At 43.0% G+C, this 20,901-nt stretch overlaps 1 protein-coding gene across 1 annotated transcript in view; it reads left to right on the top strand.

The window, feature by feature from the left end:
* Positions 1-20,901, top strand: part of MTUS2 (microtubule associated scaffold protein 2) — a 503,536-nt gene that overhangs the window by 351,284 nt on the left and 131,351 nt on the right. The window contains exon 6 of the mRNA XM_038385037.2: positions 4,787-4,948. Within this exon, the coding sequence (XP_038240965.1) occupies positions 4,787-4,948 (162 nt within the window). The remainder of the gene's footprint in view (positions 1-4,786; positions 4,949-20,901) is intronic.

Consider the following 20,901-nt stretch of genomic DNA (forward strand, 5'->3'; position numbering starts at 1 on the left):
CGTGGGGCACGGGTCACTTGCTGGAGGATTCTCTGCACGTTGAAGTCTTCAAACCACGATTTGAGGACTTCAATAGCTCAGACATAAGTTAGGGATTTGTTACAGGAGTTGGTGGCACCTTAGAGACTAACAAATTTATTTGAGCATAAGCTTTCGTGAGCTACAGCTCACTTCATCGGATGCCACAAGTACTCCTTTTCTTTTTGTGAATACAGACTAACACGGCTGCTACTCTGAAACCAGGAGTTGGTGGGTGAGATTCCATGGCCGGCGTTGTGCAGTAGATCAGACTAGATGATCATAATGGTCCCTTCTGACCTTAAAGTCTATGATTATATATGGAGCTAAAATAATCATTATGTCAACTTATACCACTCTCATTACTGAACTATTTGAGGGCTTTACAATTTCCATCAAAGAAAGGCCCCAATCCTGCAAGATGGTCTGTGCAGGTGCAGAGATCCATCTGCACAAACCAAGTTGCAGGATCAGCATTTGATACATAAGGTCAATGTTTTTACTTCTTTACTTCTGTGTAGGTCTATGTTGTGAAAGCCAAATAAATTATATAAACGTACACATGTAAAATAGAAATAGAGTAGCTGAAAATGTTTCTCCTGTTGTCTTGCGTTTCAATGGTTTAGAAACATACCAGACTTTTCAGATTAAACTGTGATATGTTTTATTAATGTGGGGCCAACGTCAGATTTCCAATTGTTCAGGAGCCTCAAATGAGCCTAAATTTTCAAAAAGCTCAGCTCCAATTTAGGAACCAAAATTAGTGCTAGGTTTTCAAGGGCGCTCAGCACCCCGTTTTGACACCATATGTTGAGTGAGAGCTTTTGAAAATTTGGTTACTTATTTGGTGCCTAAATAGGTTGAGCTCTTTTGAAAATCAGATTCCAATTTTCAGTGTTGTGCTCTTTTTAAAATTCTGACCTGTGTGTGTGTGTATATATCTGTAGACAAACAATATACTACAGTAATTACATTATACAGTTGCATTGGTAAAATGTTAGTTCGGTTTAATGTGGAACAAAAGTACACTTTGAAGTCAGTAAAGTAAAGTGCAATAATAAAAAAAATGTCAACTAGGTTAAAGAAAATACTATGAATATCAATCCTCATGCCTCTTGGTATGAACTGATCATGTGCTAGATTGGTAATCTGTCACCTCATCACTACTCTCAATGATCCATTACACAGCTGGCCTGATGCATTGTGGGATTTGCACCTTTTTCTGAAATATCAGATATTGGCTGCTAGCAAAGGTGAATTAGCTGGACTAATAATCTGTTCTATAATGGTAACCTGGGGTGCTGCCTCTCCAGGCAATACCCCACAGATCTGGGTCTCCCCTCCCCGGGGAACCTCCCACCCTCTATCCCCACCTTGCCTCAGCCTATGGGCTACTGCCAGTCACCATCTAGCCCCCTTTCACTGGGGCCAAATGCAGTCTGTATAAGCCAGTCATCATAGGCAAGGGGCGTTTGGATCGCCCCTACCCTTGGGCTGCCCTGTTGCAACCCCAGTACCCTGTCTTAGGCCATCTGCCAGGCCTGCAGCCTGGGGCTTTTCCAGTGTGGAGCCTCCCAACTCCTCTGGCCTTCCCCAGCCCTGCTTCACCTCAGGTACCCTGGTACACTCCCCAGAAGCCAGGTCCGTCCGTCCCCCTTCACGGCTAGAGGAGACTCTGTCTGTCTGCTTCTGGCCCACTGCCCTCTTATAAGGGCCAGCTGGGCCTTGATTAAGCCAGCGGCGGCCTGATTGGGGTGTGGCCCCCGGCTGAGGCTGCTTCTCCCAGTCAGCCCCACTTTTCCTTCCCTGCCACAGCCCTCTCCCTGGGCTGTTTTAAGCCTTTTAAGGCAAGAGCAAGTGACCACCCCGCTACAGGGCCATAGATGGAAAGGTGCTGTCATGACTGACGGGAAAATTGTTAAGTGAGGAGTCATCACATTACCTAATTTGCTTCCAAGAGGTAAGTAGCTGCACTGAGTTAATTGAAACTATTACTCTCCTCTCAGGAGTTTTAATTTACTCTCTGCTTCAGAATGTTAGCTTAAAAGAAAAGAAAAAATTCCAGAAATGTATGTAGCAAGCTGGAATTCCAGCCCTGCTGCTCGACTGATTGGAACAATGGGGGCCCAATCCTGTCCCCAGTGACATCAGCGGGAACAGCCTTGAGATTATGTAAACATACGTGTGTCTGTGTGCACACATGTATTCCCACACACATTCATATGTGTATAGACTTCATATTTGGGTGAACAACAAGATGAGATATATTGTCCCTTAAGTAAAACAATGACCTCAGCGTGGTACCTCTTGGATCTATAAATCTTGCTATTCAACTTGACATCCTCAAGAAGTCAGTATCTCCTTATTAAAAGATGAATAACGGAACAAATAATTTAAAAAATTCTGAGAGTATTTGTTCCTCTTCTGTTCTATTATCAGCACTACAGTGTATGTGACAGGAAATGACCATAGGCATTAACATCACTCTCCAGGTACTGGGCATTTCTGGATACCTGGTATATGATCACATCACATTTCAGGTGGCTTTCCATTCAGCCTGAAATGATTCTTTAATTATTGGCCCTCTTCTGTTGTGTTTCAAAGGGCAAGGCTTTTTGTTGCCAGCTGCACTTCATACTAAAAAACCTGAATTTATTTATTTATTTATTTGTAATGCAAGATCTCTCTCAGAAGAGATTATATAGCTTCCCCTGACACCTCATGCTTCAGACAGAAGAATTGCTTCCCTTCTAGAAGCTAGCCAGATTTCTAAATTGAAATATTCTCTGTATAATAAATTTCACATAAGAGAAGGAAAGAGAGGCATATGAGGTTTCAGTAAAAGGACATTTGATGTGTATATCTCTGCAAATAACAAGAAATATTTCCTCTTGAAGGCAGCTCCTATACTTTAAAAAAATCATCCCATATCAGCTGTGTGAGCACATTTCAAAGAACAGTTAATAATTTTAGCAGCATGTGGTTAAATGATTAAACGAGAGCATGCCCAATAAAATATCTCTAACATCCAGGAGAGCCTTCAGCATGCACAACTGCAGTGGACATTACACAGGTTGGGCCAAATTTCCTGGTGGTCTAACTTCGTTCAAGTCCATGGAATTCTGCCAGCAGAGAATTAGCTCCATAATCTTTAGCCTTTGTTAAACTGGTGAAAAATTTCTGTAATTCTGAAGCAACACAACTGTGTAACGCATTAGAGGTGTTATGCGCATGGCAGTGTTAGGATGATACGTGCTTGTGGTTTTTCTGCTCCCATTCAAATACAGTGGATGGTTTAATTTGAATTTTTAATGTAGCTTGTTATTTGAGTAAAGGTCAAATAAGTTTGTAGTATGCAGTGTAGTTGCATCTTTGTCAGTCCCAGAATATTAGAGAGACAAGGCACGAGAGGTAATATCTTTTATTGGACCAACTTCTGTTTGGTGAGAGAGACAAGCTTTCAAGCTACACAGAGCTCCTTCTGTCTTTCCCAGATCTGAAAAAGAGCTCTGTGTGGATCAAAAGCTGGTCTCTCTTACTAACAGAAGTTGGTCCAATAAAAGATATTACCTCACCCACCTTGTCTTTTAAATGTGTTTGTAGCAATTCATGTAGACTTTAGGCACACTCCTTTAACTTAAGACCTGCACACAAGCCACCTTAAAGGGACAGCAAACCTTAAGGTATTTTTTCAAAGCTCCATGATACAGTTTTTCCTTTTATCAGAAAAGGTGCTTTTCTTTTTGAAATGTGCACCCTTTTTATAACAGATCCTAATATGTTCAGAAAGAAAATTAAGAGTCTCTTTATGCATGAATAAGAAGCCTACATCTTAAAAAGACTGAGGACCTTGGCATGCTAGCTATTTTAATAATGTTATCATTTCCCTCCAGGCCATACCTAAATAGCATTTTATTCCTCTCTGTTTAAAATAATGAAAAAAAAATTATAGTCTTTCTGTGAAATTCTGTGTCTTTCTTGCCAGTGTCTGTGCTCATTTTTCAAGCAAATGCTTCATATTCCTGCAAATGTTCAAGTCCAAACCTGCTGTAATCTCTCACTCCGCTTAGGTTTTCTACTTAATAGATAAGAAGACACTCCACTGTTTCTTTTTTAAATGTAGAAAAAAAACTGATTTCCTTATATCTGCAAGGAGCATAGGATGTGATTATTTCTTAGGTGGCAAATACAGGAAAGCCAAGTGAACACATACAGGGGTTTTGGAAGGTTTGTATCAAATGGAAACCTTGGCAACCTTAGATTAAGTATGAGAATATGATTGAAAAGTATGTGCTGATTAAAGCAGATTTTTCTTTTCATGTTATCATTCAAATTTCTGTATAAGATCAGAAGAATTGATTGTAACAAACCCTTGCTGATTAAGGACTTGATTCTGCAAGGTGCTAAGCCTTCTGGCCTTGATCTTACATACCAGAGGCACTGCTTACTACCTTTGGTGGTTCCATGGACAGTAGTCAAGCAAAAATGCTCACAGTAGTAAGCACTAAGGAGGCTGGTAGTAAGTGCTATCAGAAAAAGGCCCTAAAAGCAGCCTAGACTTAACATAGTAGAAATCCAGTATTGGGAACCCTTTACCTGTGAATAACCGGTGGCTTTGGGAGAAATATACATGTAACAGAGCCAGTCTGAGTAATGAGGAGAATATGCCTTTATAGCTTATAATTGTAAACATGAGCTCAGTCTATGCTCCAGAACTTGCATACATTTTTATTGAAGTTATAATTAGTGCAATTTTGGCCTCCTGCAGGTTCAAACCTTGGCAGTGAAGAGCAAACCCCTCCTAAGGCATCTGTGCCTTCTAAAGATTTACCCAAGGGGACCAGTAGGACTGCACTGCAGGTATCATCCAGCACAGCAACTCCCCGCAGGAGTTTACTTCCAGCACCAAAAACTACCATAACACCTGCTGGTAAGTTTTTCAAGCTTGTATATTCAAGTCACCGTCTGCATTACCTAAGTTCTGTTTAAATAATATTACTAATATACTTTATTTCTTGTGTAGTTACCTTTCACATGGCTCTGAGACATATTATCAAAATAACAGGTTTCAGAGTAGCAGCTGTGTTAGTCTGTATTCGCAAAAAAAGAAAAGGAGTACTTGTGGCACCTTAGAGACTAACAAATTTATTTGAGCATAAGCTTTCTGTAGCTCACAACAAGGTGCCACAAGTACTCCTTTTCTATGTTACCAAAACTGATCTGATTTTGATTCCATTTACCAGTAAGGTGCCATGGTCTATTTGAACCACAGTTAGTGACAAGGGGTAGTCTCGTTTTGCAAACTTAAGAATCTCTGGAGTTCAAGGCTTTCAGTGCTGCTGGCTGCACATGCCACAGATTCACTGTGTACAGTATTCATATTCATTAAAATACCCACAAAATGGCCTTTTGAAGACATGAAACTTCTCTAGAGACTGAACGCTTCCTTTGAGAAGAGAATTCATTGTGAATTATATTTCCAAGGACAACGACATGGCATTCCAAAACCAAGGAACTCATGACATTTTCACTTGAGGGAGGGAAAGAAAAAAAGAAACCAACCAGGATAAAAAGTCCTGGGAATTCTGGTTCCAAATCCTCCCTGTAACTAAATCCTCCTTCAAATCTATCAAGACTGATTTCTTCAAACAGGCCTACAACAATTCCTAGTCTCCCTAACAGTACTGGCCTTAACCCAGAAGAATTTCATGAGTGAGGAGGGAATGAGCAGAAGAGCATGTTCTTAAAATATAATTTCTTTAAATATAAATGTGAATTAAATGTTTGATCAAGTATCAAAACGCTCAAAGCAGGAATTAGCCACTTTTTAGAAATAAAAAAGAAAAGGCATAAGCTTCTTTATCAAAGTGTTTTTTCTACTATATGTCATCAGCTTTCCAATGAAATAATCCATGTATTACTGTAATACTGATGACTCTTCTTTCTTTTTAACTCAAAAGCATCAATATTTTTGCATAATAAATTGTAAAAAAAAGATTGCCATGGTTCATACAGTGACCTCACTGGGACTCCTTGCATAGAAAGGAGCTGCTCAGTGAGTGTATGGGTGAAAGAATCAGACCTACATGATTAACTTTTAAGATTATGATGCCCTTTGTCATGCTGAATAGTACCTTACTTCATGAGTAACCCCCTAAAGTCAGTGGGGTTACTAAACCAGAGTAAAGGTATCAGCGTCTGGCTTTAAATGATTCACATTTCTAGGCAAATAAACTGAGGGGGCGGGTAAGTATATACTCACTAGTAACATTTTCTTGTTATTTAACTCACAGGTGGATTTTTCTTTTTCCTTAGTCTTTGTTCATCGAAATGTTTCACATTAAGTTGCAGCTAGTACAGAGCTCTTCTTGAGATGAACCTATTTCTCATCTTTCTGAAAGTACCTCAGCCTAGAGACTAGCCCTGAAATCCTTACTCACAGGAGTAATCCTTGTGCATAGGACAATGATACCAGTGAAGCAGCATGTCAGAATGAGGGTTTGCAGGCTCTGGGTCATATTTTGTAATTTTGAGGATGTATTTGATCCAAACCATTATGAGGGTGTAGCTGAGTCAAAGTAACCCCAAATCTATGGCAGTGAACAAATGTATATGGACAGACCAGGCCTGGAGTTTTCAGCATCTTTATTCTAAAAGGTTTCCTGGGGATGAAAGCAAACTTAATGTTCCAGCCAGTTAAACATTCTTAGGATGGTATATTTTGATGGTATAATGCAGCTAATGTGAGCTAATTCCACTTGAAGTGTACTGGATTTATCCTACATCAACTGACAAAAAAAGCCTTTCTCCAAAGCCAAGCAGTTGTTCAGAGCAGCTTGCTTTGCTCACACCCAACCGGAAATTGGAGATGGGAGATTCTCTAATGGCTCCCCTGCTGCCTCTCCTGCCTCTGCTTCTGGACAGATCATATTTCTCATTGCTCACTGCACTCTTGTCCCTTGAACTCCTTACTGGTTTCCCTGTTGCCTCCCAAGGAAAAGATGCCTCACTTACTTCCCACTGTTGGGCTCCCACCTCTGCTAAGACTCTTCATTGATTTTCTGATCCCTCTGCTTCTTCCTTCCCTAAACCTTCTTCCATCTGTTAACATGGCCTGCTGCTATATTACAGGATGCCTTAAACCTACCCATGTCACAGCCTCTTCATCCTCTCAGGTATGGCTCCTCCTGATATGTGCTGGGTAGTTGCTTGTAGAGTCAAACGCACAAGGCAATGCACAGATCCAGGACATCTGCTCGGCTACACAACACCGATGCTGAGTCGACTGAAGTCGCAACAAAGTTTTCTTGCCACCATTAAACACAAAACATTGTCACCCAATAAAGGTTCAGTTATGGCAAACAAGAGTAGAGTACGACCCTGTAACCTGTGTGCTCTGGCTCCCACCAGTCGAGCACCTACCACCCAGTGCAGATCAACCCTGGACTTCCCTTAATCAATAGCGCACTGGAGTGGGTCTGGTCTAGAGAAGTGATGATCATCTGGGGCTATATCACTGGCCCCAATGCCTCTGGCTGCGGCAGAGAGCCTCAAAATACGAAGCATCTCCTGTGATGCCAGCTGCTTGAGTGTGAATGCTCTTCCAGTGACCTGGCAGAGTGCAATAATTAGGCAATGGTATGTGCATGGATGTGTTAGGAAGCAGTATGAGGACATGACAAGATGAATCCCTAAATCTGACTCCCTGTTATCTGTCTGCTTGGAATGGACATTGGCTGAGAAGGACAAAATGAGCATTGCCCATTTCGTATTTTCCTTTGGGAAATATGGCTTGGTTGGGCCATCTCTTTTATGACATGATCTTATATAAGAGCTAAATATTATAATCCATCATGGCCAAAATAGGAAATACCCTGTATGCATGTGGGAATGTCCATTTTGCCTGGATTAATGATAACGGTTTAGGCCCAATAGCAGAGATTGTTACTTATATTAGAATCCCTGTCCTACAGATTTTGGCCCTGATTCAGCGAAGCACATCTACTTATGTCCCATTGGAATCAATATGACTTAAGCACATGCTTAAAGTTAAGCATTTGATTAAGTACTTTGACTATTCAGGGCATTTGAGATTATATGTGAAAAATGCAGTGGGAGCACCAGTTCACCAAACATCTTTAATTTCCATCAGAGAGACAAGTTGGGTGAGGTCGTATATTTTATTGGAGAAAACTTCTGTTCGTGAAAGAGATGAGTTTTCGAGCTTGCACAGAACTCTGGGAAAGGTACTCAGGATGTCACAGCTAAATACAAGGTGGAACAGATTGTTTAGCATAAATAGTTAACACATATTTCAAGAGACCATTCAATGGGAAGTGGTCAGTTAACACCTCCCCAGTCGTGCAGGTGGGGGTGGGGGGATGAAGAAGAAAAAACATGGGGAGGGGAATTAGTGGGTTATAGATTGTTGTAATAAGCTTTAAATCCAGTGTCTCCATTCAGTCCATGATTTTTAGTGTTATGAATTTAAGATCCCGGGTTTGTCTTTTGAAAATGTTGTGCAGGTTTCCTTTGAGGATGGGGCCTGAGAGGTCAGATATAGAGAGATTGCTTTGTGAAAAGTGTTCCCCCGTAGGTGATCCTGTGTTTTTGTCTTTTATCATTTTTCTTTGTGAGCTTATTCAAGAGCATAGTGATTGTCTGGTTTCACCCACATAGTTGTTATTGGGGAATTTAATGCACTGGATGAGGTATATCTTATGATGGGTTGGATCACAGAAACCCCCTGGGGGCTGTCAACTGATGTGCCAAAACTACTTCTGCCCCAACTTTCTTGTCCTGGCAGCTTGGTACTTCAGTGCCTTGCCTGGTTTGAGCCAGACCCACTAGCCTGCTGCAAACCCAGACCCAGGGTATTAATATGTAATCCCCCCCCGCCCTGGGTATTAATACGTACTTTGGGTTAATTAATAAGTAAAAAGTGATTTTATTAAATACAGAAAGTAGGATTTAAGTGGTTCCAAGTAGTAGCAGACAGAACAAAGTGAATTACCAAGCAAAATAAAATAGAACATGCAAGTCTATGTATAATACAGTAAGAAAACTGAATACAGATAAAACCTCACCCTCAGAGCAGTTCCAGTAAGCTTCCTTTTACAGACTAGTCTCCTTCTAGTCTGGGTCCAGCAATCACTCACGCCCCCTGTAGATACTGTCCTTTGTTCCAGTCTCTTTCTGGTATCCTTGGGGGTGGAGAGGCTATCTCTTGAGCCAACTGAAGACAAAATGGAGGGGTCTCCCAGGGGTTTAAATAGACTTTCTCTTGTGGGTGGATACCCCTCCCTCCTCCTGTGTAGAATTTCAGCTACAAGATAGAGTCACATGGGCAAGTCACATGTCCATGCATGACTCAGAACTTACAGGTAGCAGCCATGGCTCACATGCTACCTTGAATGTCCTCATGTAGACTTATGTGGATTGGAGCCTTCCAAGATCCATTGTCTGTTAAGTGCTTCTTGATTGGGCTCTTAACTTGCAAATTCCTTTCTAAAGAAGCTGACCAAATGCCTTACTAAGACTATTTAAAATCAAACAAGGATACAGCCAATATTCATAACTTTGAATACAACAATGACACAGGCATAAAAATAGGATGAATATATTCAGTAGATCATAACCTTTACATAGATATGTTACATGGCATATGTAGCATAAAACATATTCTAGTTATATCATATATACATTCATAAGCATATTTCCATAAAGCCTTATGGGATGCACGGTCACATATTGCATAGTGTGATAGGCATGTTGCAGGACCTATGGATCTTGAAAGGTGTATTGTGTGGGTGTTGATCATCATAGCAATGGAATTATGTTTACAGGTTTTGCATCTGTTGTCCTGACAGGGTCTGGTGCTGCTTTGAGCTGGTATGTTCTGGTCTCTGGGGAGCTTGCTTCTGATGATGAGATGATGAACTGGGGAGGTTGTTTGAAGGCCAGAAAAGGAGGTTCAGAAAATAATTCTTTCAGGATGTGGTCCCCATCAAGTATGGGTTGTAACTGTTTGATGATACCCCATATGGGTTCCCGTGTGGGTGGTAGGTGACAACTAAGGGTGTGGGGTGGGGGAATTAATTCTGTACTGAAGCAGGTTCTCTTGGGATATTTGGATGGCCTGTTCCATGATGCATTCTATTTCTCTGGTGGCATGTCCTGGTCTGGTGAAGCCTGTTTTAAGTGTGTTAAGGTGTATATCCCAGACTTTCTCCTTGGAGCATATTCTGTGGTATCTGAATGCCTGGCTATAGATCACAGATTTCTTAGAATGCATCCGATGAAGTGAGCTGTAGCTCACGAAAGCTTATGCTCTAATAAATTTGTTAGTCTCTAAGGTGCCACAAGTACTCCTTTTCTTTTTGCGAATACAGACTAACACGGCTGCTACTCTGAAACCTGAGATTTCTTAGTGTGTTTACTGGATTTGTGAAGTTAGACCAATTGCCCTCATCAACAGTACATGCCCAGATCAGTCGCCACCATTACCCAGCTCAAAATCAATCCATTATCCATCTCCCTTTCTGCTTTCTCTCCCTGAAGGACAGACTTACTGTGGTTAATGTTGAGCAGCACTTCCATAGTGCAGTCACTCACTGTGCCACGGACACAAGGTCTTAGCACAGATAACTGTGCCACTGAGTAAGTCTGTGTCAGATAGGATGATACCCTGTAGGGCCTGAAATATAGGAGATTAGTAAAGATCTACTGTTCATGTGCAGGGAATGTGTGGCCCTGGAAAGCCCTTACATAGCCAGGCATATCACAGTCAGACCTGCCTGGCAGGCAGAAGAGGGACTGGGATAAACAACTATACCCTTGCTGGCATGCTTTAATGTATGGAACGGTGAATGATCCTCATGTGGATCTCTTTGGCAGCACTTAATGGGGCCCATTTCAGGGGCAAAAGACGGACATGTCTGCAGCCCCTATGGAAATATTCAAGTGTAAGCACATCTGGAGATTTATCTTCTGGAAACCCCAGTGCCCCCATCCCCATGAGGGTGATTTGTTGTTTTATCTGGTATTTAATAGTCTATTATAGAAGAAAAATAACTCTCTTGGATCTTTGATTTGGTTTTACTGTGTATATTATTGCTTTTCATACATAAAGGACTAAAACTTCTGTTGAATCTCACTACATCTGAAGAAGCTGCTGAAAAATACCAGGTCATTATAAAACTTGGGACCATTAAAAGAACACCTCCCATTTTCCCTACCAAAGAAACATTGTTTGGCTAATTGCTTTATGTCGTCACTATTTTATTACAAAACTGGATGTGTCATTTTTAAATCTTAGTTTGTCTGATTCAAACGGCTTGTTCCTGTCTTTGTGCTACCCAATGGTACCTGTTGGGGTTTTGGTTGTCTATGTAGCATTATTTGGGTGGTTGTACAGCAATCTGATACTCTCTGACTGATGCTTCTTGCCCACATTTTGTTTCCTATTGTGTAACTATTAACATCACTTTATTGACTGAGCACTGTCAGTGCACTTCACATACAGAGTGGAAGACACAAGGCTCAATGCCGAGTCCCACTGTGGCCCTTTTATGCTGCTTTGGGGGCACAAAGATGCCATGACCAGCCAACTGGGGATTTCCCCTACATAAGAGGAATGTGTTGCACTCTGGGAATCCCCAATTGCCAGGTGGCCCATTAGAGGCTGGTGCAGCCTAGGTATAGGATAAGCAGCCCTGATGCTGCTCTAAACTGCTCAGGGCTCCACAGTCGCTTTCCTGACCCCTCCCCGCCCCAGACCAGGGAGCCTAAACCAGCTCCCCCACTTCTGGTTGCATCCAGCAGAGACTGGATACAACAGTGGATTGAACCCACTATCTCTACCCTAAAGATCTTATATTCTAAATTAGGCAAGGCAGTACAGTTCAAACAATTAACTCTTTCTCCTGTTTTATTTCTGAAGCAAAATAAATGTGCAAAGTGGGAAAAAAACAGCTACATTTTGCAAAAAGATAGAAACAGACCCTGTTAAATAGGTACAGTTGGCAGGTGCTGTATGTTGCTGTTATAATACATAACATGGACAGAAACAAAAGCAAATATGTGCAGTTCAGTTGTCTTATTTTATTTTTGTAAGAGCCAAAGTACCAGCAGGTGCATCTATGCACTGGTCATACATTTCTTTTTATGAGAACAGTATTCCGGTTCCTCCCAATGCTAAATATTTTATGGAGACAGAGGACTAAATAAACAAAGGACTGAGAAATACAAGTATTTTAGCACAAGTCTGATTCTAGCTCCCATACCAGAATCTATGAATGCTGTCTAGATCCTTATGCAATATGGAGCCACCTACAAGGTAATCTCCTCTTTTTATATACTTAGTTATTGGCACTTCCCTTTGTTCAGTCCACTTAAGCATCTTCTTGTCAGTTCTTCCCGTCTCCTAAATGATAAAGCACTAAAAGATCTTTGTGAAATTAAATTCTTTATTAAATTGGGAGGAAAATGCTAAAGATGACCTAGAGGGGAAAAAGAGGACAGTGGAGGGTTCATATTACTTTGGGGTTTTCTGGTCTCAGACAAACAAAGCTTTATTACAAATGGTCTTTGCTGTTGTGTCAGGTTTGATATTTTAAACTTGACAGATGAAAGTGTCTAGGTGTCTAAATGCAGACTGAAAAGGCTATCCTTCAAAAGGACGTCCTATAACCAGAGACAGTCTGAAGTTTCAAAGTGTTTATGCCACATTGAGACATTGCAAAGTGCAAAGAATAATGGCTAGCGTGGCTGAAATTCTGCTCTGGGCAAATCTGTATTGGTACTGTAGCTTCACCTCATTTATCAATGGACATCAAAGATTGGCAGACTAAAAAGGATAGGGGAATGCAGAGGTGAAATCAGTGTTTAAAAATGTTTGAAGAAGTCATTAAAGAATAATCTATCCCACCCTCTCACTTTCGGTCACTGACATGTCATAAAGATGAGAAAAGTAATTTCTAGCAAAAATGGTAAGGGAGAATGCCAATCTCATCACTAAAAGAACTCTTACCGGTGCTCCAAGCCAGAGATAAAGTGACATCCAGCAGCCAGTAATGAGTCGGGAAGGAAGGGATGATTGAGAGCAAGAAGGCTAAAGTGGGAGCCCTTGGTGGACCACAGAGGCAGAATATAGATGCAGTTGCACTGACACTGGGCCCTCTAGGCTTAAAGGGCAGCAAACCCCATTACATGTCACAAAGATACCATTCCAGGAACATTGGAACAAAGGCTCATGAAATGTCCAAAGCTGGAAGAGAGGAAGCGGTCCAAACCCAGGAGACCGTTCCTTTAAGGGCCTGAGACCAGGAGCCCTGTACTGTAGGGTGAGGCAGAACTCCCCTCTCTCCCAGCCATCCAGGAGTTGCTCTCTATAGAAGGGCAATACACAGGGTGAGCAGACAGCAAGTGTGAAAAATTGGGACTGGGGATGGGGGGTAATAGGAGCCTATATAAGACAAAGCCACAAATATCAGGATGGTCCCTATAAAATTGGGACATCTGGTCATCCTAGCAGTACATCCATGCTGCCTTCTCCCTCTGAACAGGGAGCGTCTGGCAGGAGAAGCAAGCCAGAGCCAGGAGCTGAGAAAGGACTGGCAGTGGCAGCTTCGAGAGGAGCAGACAGACAAAAGGATAGCGCTGTGTATGGTAGCAGAGCCAGAGCTGAGCGTGAACTTTTGTGTTGTGGCGATAGACTTGATTTTGGGAGCCTGCGGATTGTGTTCAGCTCCCTCTGTTATTAAACCAGCCTTCAGTACAGGGGCAGTTAGCTGCGAGAAAGACTGAAGAGAGGAAACAGAAGCAGGGTGCTGCACACCCACCTCTGGCCACAAAGGGCACATCTACTCTACAAAAACAAACCCCATGGCAGTGAGTTTCAGAGCCCAAGTCAACTGGCACTACAGGGCTAAAAATAGCAGTGTAGACATTGCCACTCGGACTGGAGCAAGCCCGAGTTCCAGCCCAAGTGAGGGCAGCTACCCTGCTATTTTTAGCCTTTTAGTGTGAGCCCCTCAAGCCTAAGTCAGTTGGCCTGGGCTCTGAGTCTTGCTGATGCACGTCTTTTTTTGCAGGGTAGACATGCTCAAAGAGGGTGAGCAGGAAGCAGCTGCCCTTATACAGAGTATTTAAGGTTAGAGTCACAGCATCTATAATAAATCCCAGAAGGTCTAGACCAGGGGTCGTCAACCTGTGGCACGCGTGCCAAAGGCGGCACGCGAGCTGATTTTTAGTGGCACTTTGCTGCCAGCCAGGTTCCTGGCTGCTGGCCCCACTCAGCCCGCTGCCGGCCTGGATGGACGGAACCCCGGGCTGAGCTGGGCCAGCGGCTGGGACCCCGGCTGGCAGGGACCGGCAGACAGAACCCCAGACCGGCAGTGGGCTGAGTGGCTCAGTGTCTGCTGGTCTGGGGTTCCGTCTGCTGCCTATGCTGCTGGTCTGGGGTTCTGGCCACCGGCCCCTGCCAGCCGGGGTCCTGGCCGCGGGCACTGCTCATCCCGCTGCCAGTCTGGGGTTCTGTCGGGGGGCCCCTGTATATGTAAAATGTATTACTGGCATGCAAAATCTTAAATTAATGAAGACGTGGCATGCCACTTCTCAAAGGTTGCTGACTCCGGGTCTAGACTTTACCATAGATCTCCTTCATTTACTGAAGTCTGTCCATCCCAGTCCTCCCTAACAAGACACTTAACAAAGGTACAGTGATCAAGATATGCAGTCTTTGGCCTGGTCTACCCTGCACAGTTAAGTCGACGTAAGCTGCCGTGTGTCGACCTCGCTGTGGAAGTATCTTCACTTAAATTTGTCTCCCGCTGACATAAGTGCCTCTCTACGCTGACTTAATAACCCCCCCTCCCTGAGCGGCATAGAGTCACGGTCAATGTAATTACGTTGACGCAGTGTCGATGTAGACACTTCATTGGTTATGTTGATTGTTGCTGGCTTTTAGGAGCCATCCCATAATGCCCCACACTGACAATACAATCAATACAAGCACTCCTGGTGAGGACGTGCACCACCGACATGAGGAGCCAAGTGTACCCACACAGAAGCAATTTAATCACTGTGGTGGCTGTATGCTGATGTAAATTAAGTTGACATAATTTTGTAGTGTAGACATGGCTTCAGGAACCTGTGAGAGCTTTGGAGGGTGAAAGGGGAAGTGATTCACATTCAAGCAAGACTAACCTCTTATCAGATTAGGATATCATCCCAAGAAGGAAGAGAGCTGTCCAAGGAGTCAGTGGATATGTGACCCTGACCCTGTCTGTTATTGGTCTCCTAATACGGTCTGGAACTGGAGGAAAATACCTATGTGGAGGGTTGGTTGGAAATAGGTCTAGCTTCCATCTCAGTGGTATTTCCAAGTTCCTGCAGAACAGATCCACCATCAGACAGATCAAATGGAGTGTGGGTTGGAAGCAAAGAAATCCACAAGATAGAATTTTTTTCCCCAGCCCTTGCAGAAAGTCAGAGAGACAAGTTGGGCAAATGCTCAGAAGGCTGCACCTAAGGAGAGGAAGGGCTCCTCCATGTGGGGCATCCAGTGATGAGCATCAGATGAAAAGATCAGCTCTATCTGGAAGATAGACCTTTATAGACTGAAGAGAAATTCACATTTCTGGCATGAGGGACTTTTAACCATCACTTGACATCATTTTAAAAGGCGGGGTGATTTTCTAGTCATAGAAAAATACTGTGATGTTGTTGTTGGACTCTTGCATTTAGGTACAAACTACAAGCTCCATTCATCGCTCACCTGAGCAGTGCCATTAAAGTCAAAGGGTGCAGCAAAGCCCCTAAAATGGTGAAGAAAACTCCACACGGATTCCTTTGTGGATGTTTCCCCATCATTCCATCGGAAGGTTCCCCTTTCACAAAACAGGCTGTAGGACCCCTATGTAGAATGCTCCTGGGGAACCTATTTACTATGCCTCACCTGGCCACAGCTGCCCCCAGGACTCCACTTAAAGGAGGATGCTCATTGTGCAGGATCCATGGGGACGATAAGACAGCTCCATCCATCTGGCTGTATTGCCTTTCACAGGTAATCCTCTCCTTGGCCTGTGTGGGGATGATGGTCTTCTTCTACCCAGTGCTTGCTCCCGTTCCATTTGTGGATCCTTGAACCAGTGGAAAAGCCTCCACAGAGTCTGGCAGAGGGGTGGCGGTGTTGTGGTGGCAGCTGAGAAGCTCTTTTGGGTTGGAGAGGGCCAAAGGGCAGCAGATCTACATATAGAGTGTCCTCTTCACATGGAGATTTAAAAGTGGGATGGAAAATCCCCCCTCCCCATTGGGCCTGTTCACATAAGTAAAGTTACTCACTAAGTGTGTATAGGACCAAGCTCTGTAGCGGTTATTATAAATATATTTATTTCTTAAGGCTCCTGTGCAACCCACCTCCATTACTAAAACCAAATAAAGCTTGGAACACTGCACAGGCAGAGTTAAAATATAGCAACACACAAACATTATATAAATTATATACTGCAGCATCACTTTAAATAATGTAGGGGGAGAGGAAGAGTCTTGCACAAAGGTTGGCATTAATTTTAATGCAAAACATTTCTGAGGGAGAGGGTTACGAGGTGAGATTTGAAATGTTTGGATATTTTGAAAACGTACATCATTATAACCAGATCTAAGTAGGATATTTATTTGTGAAAGCACACGTCCAAATGTATTAATGAGAAAAAAATAACCAGCAAGCATCGTGTGAAACCTTTCATGTGTTAGATTCTACCTGAAAAAGGACCACCTGAACAGTAAATTCTCATTAAAAATAGTAAGTTCAAAAGAGATTATATTACTGGTATTTCACTAAATCTGCTTATCAACTAAATTGGACTAAAGGGGATAGATCTCCTTGAATTAATGCAAATGGGCTCCTATAGCTGCTGCTCCACAGTGATTCAGGCAGTTAAAAAAAGCAGGGAAGGGAGGGGACCTAGCATGGGACAATAACAATAGAAGATCATTGTCATGCAAATTGTTTTGATGACATGAACTGATTGCTTTTCTATCGGTCTGTGAAAGCAATACATTTAATTAGGTTTAATTAATCTTTTTGTATGTTGCTTTTTGTGCATTGCATTACTGGACCTCTTTCATTTTTGCATACCTGGCAATGTATGAAAGATTAAAAAAAAGAATTCATTTGAGTAGGAAAACTGGGACACATCCTTTAAATCCACTGAAATACATTAGCCTAGGAGAGTTGTCTTGAGGAATGCAGTGGAAAAATTAACAACATTTCATTTCTATTTTGTTTTAAACCCTAGAGCCATGCACCTTTGAGCTTTGAGAAATTCTGATCTGGAAGCTAACTTTGTAGTTCAGAGCCATCCCTTAATTTTTTTTTTAAATGGATTGTCTTTTTCAATAGGGGTAATTGTCATGTATGATCTACGAGCCACATAAATACTGAATTTTCTGCCTTACATCTCTGAATATGCAGGGACGTCTGCAAGAGGAAGTATTCTAAGAATGTATGCAAGCACTTTTTCACCCATTTGTGGTCTCATTCTTGCAAGGGTTTGGACTTGTCTTCAATGCAAGTTCAAGTTATAACTCAAGTGTAGCCTCTAACTCAATCCACATACTAAAACCCTTAAGTGTGGTGTTGCTGTTAACTCAAGTTGGCTGGCCCATCAGGGTATATAGTTCCAGTTCAAGTTAGAGCAACTCATCAGCTGGTAACATGACCACTGTGGATTATGGGCATAAACTAGTGCAACTCAAGTACCGCTAGACTGCTAGTGCTTTCCCATAATTCCCTTTGTGCCCAGAAAGGTCAGACAAGTTCCCTCAGGATTCACTGGGAAATAATTCATAAGCGACTCATCTTAGTGCAGCACTAAAAACAATTAGATGTGCCCTCAGACATGTTAATGCCACACAGGAGTGAGTACAGCGCCAGTGCAAACATATAGACGCAGCAACTCGAGGGTTACTTCACAGTGTGGCCACTCTCACTTCAACTAGGCTAACTTGAGAGGATTAATTTGAGTGTAGATAACTCAACTTAACTCTGCAACAAAGACATAGGGCAGGTCTACACTTTTAAAATGCTGCATTGGCACAGCTGCCTTGATGCAGTTGCACCACTGTAGTGCTTTAATGAAGACGCTCTGCACTGAGGGGAGAGAGCTCTCCCATTGGCATCTTATCCACCTCCCTGAGAGGCGGAAAGTATGTTGACAGGAGAAGCTTTCCTGCCATCTAGTGCTGTCTACACCAGGGGTTAGGTTGGTATAACTATGTTGCTCAGGGGTGTGGACGTTTCACACCCCTGAGCAACGCAGTTATACCAGCGTAAGTCGAAAGTGTAGACAGACCATAGCATTTGAGTTTGAGACTCCCACAGCAGCCAGCAGGAATTACACACGTGAGGAGGTGAAGGATCGTTATACATTTGAACATAAAAAGAAAAAAATGCATTTTACATCTTTAGGAAGTGGAAGGATTTTCTGTTCTATGCACATACTTTTTGATGGAATAACTATTTCTGCCTGATTATTCTTTTTACTTTGTATTCACCTCATGGACAAATTACTGCTGTCCCTCTCTAAGAATGTGCATAATTTAAGTGTAAATGACAGCATCAATGAGAAATTCACAAGTAGTTGGGTTTTCTCTGCTTGCCTTAGTGAAGTAATGACAACAAGCATTGCTCAGAAAACTGAATTAACCAAAGAAAGATGTTTCTGTTGCAACTACAATGTAAACAGCATCTCCATACTTCCACAGGTACTGGTAGATCGTAAATAAGCAGTGTAAGATCTAAAGTGCAATCAGTGTGATAGACGGGAACCCAGTATGCTCACAGATCTCACCATATCACAGTAAAGTACAATTGCACTTCCTTGAATTAGCTTCTTCACACCCAGAATAAAGCCAGCAACAAAGAAGAGGATGGGGAGGGCAGTGGGAGAAAAGAAATAAAAACTTCTGTGTGTCTGGAGATGTAGGGCGGAAACTAGTCCACTGGTTAATTGTGACAATGTTTTCTTTATAAGGTGTTCAGGAACTTTTATAAAATTGTAGATAGATGAATAGTAAGAAAGTAGCAGGTAAAACATGAAGTCAGTTCAAAACTTTAAATACTCATAAGAACAGCCATACTGGGTCAGACCAATGATCTGTCTAGCCCAGTATCCTGTCTTCTGACAATGGCCAATGCCAGGTGCTTCAGAGGGAATGAACAGAACAGGCAGTCACTGAGTGATCCATCCCATTACCCATTCCCAGTTTCTGGCAAACAGAGGCTAGGGATACTGAGATCATGGGGTTGCATCTCTGACCATTCTGGCTAATAGCCATTGATGGACCTATCCTCCATGAACTTACCTAGTTCTTTTTTTAACCCTCTTATAGTTTTGGCCATCACAACATCCCCTAGCAACGACTTCCACAAGTTGACTGTGTGTTGTGTGAAGAAATACTTCCTTTTGTTTGTTTTTAAACCTGCTGCCTATTAATTTCATTGGGTGACCCCTGGTTCTTTAGTTACATGAAAAAGTAAATAGAATTTCCTTATTCACTTTCTCGACACCAGTCAAGAATTTATAGACCTTTATCGTACCCTTTCTTAGTCATCGCTTTTCTAAGCTGAAAAGTCCCAGTCGTCTTAACCTCTCCTCATACAGAAGCTGTTCCATACCCCTCATCATTTTTGTTGCCCTTCTCTGTATCTTTTCCAATTCTAATGTATCTTTTTTGAGATGGGGCGACCAGATCTGCACAAAGTATTCAAGGTGTAGGTGTACTATGGATTTATATAGTGGCATTATGATATTTTCTGCCTTCTTATCTATCCCTTTCCTAATGATCCCTAATATTCTGTTACCTTTTTTGACTGCCGCTGCACATTGAGTGGATGATTTCAGAGAACTATCCACAATTACCCCAAGATCTCTTTCTTGAGTGGTAACAGCTAATTTAGACCCCATCATTTTATATGTATAGTTGGGATTATGTTTTCCAATGTTCATTACTTTGCATTTATCAACATTGAATTTCAGCTGCTACTTTGTTGCCCAGTCACCAAGTTTAGTGAGATCCTTTTGTAACTCTTCAGAGTCTGCTTTGGACTTAACTTCTTAAGTAGTTTTGTATCGTCTGCAAATTTTGCCCCCTCACTGTTTTGCCACTCCCATTTTCCAAATCATTTATAAATGTGTTGAACAGCACTGGTCCCAGTACAGATCCCTGGGGGACACCACTATTTACCTGTCTCCAGTGGTGAGCTGGAGCCGGTTCGCGCGAACCGGTTGTTAAATTTTGAAGCAGTTTTAGAACCGGTTGTTAACCTGCTTCCCTGCAGGGAGCGCTGAGGCTTTGATGTGCTCCGGCCGGGAAGTAATGTAATTCCTCCTCCAGCCGCCGGGGCGCTGCGCTGCGGGAGCCATGTGGGCTGCTGCCTGGCCCTGGGCACGAGCCCTGTTGCTGCTGCTGCTGCTCCCCTGGCCCTAGGGCTCCTGATGCTGCCTGGTGGGTCCCTGGCTGCTCTGCTGGGTCTGGGCTACATCCTGCTGCTCTCCCTGTGAGTACCCAGCACCCTACCTGCAGCCCCAGCCCCTGTCTCCAGCCACCCCTGTACCCTCTGCCTGCAGCTAGTCCCTGTCTCCAGTCACCCCCTGCCCTGCCTGCAGCCAACCCCTGCCGCACCTCCGGTACCCCCTGCTCGCAGCCAGTCCCTGTCTCCAGCCACCCCCTGCCCTGCCTCCAGCCATCCCTGCACCCCCTGCCTGCAACCAGCCCCCGTCTCCAGCCACCCCCTGCCCTTCCCACAGCTAGCCCGTCTCCAGTCACCCCTGCACTCCCCGCCTGCAGCCAGCCCCTGTCTCCAGCCACCCCGCACCC

Source organism: Dermochelys coriacea, chromosome 1, assembly GCF_009764565.3.
Source record: "Dermochelys coriacea isolate rDerCor1 chromosome 1, rDerCor1.pri.v4, whole genome shotgun sequence".
Classification (NCBI taxonomy): domain Eukaryota; kingdom Metazoa; phylum Chordata; order Testudines; family Dermochelyidae; genus Dermochelys; species Dermochelys coriacea.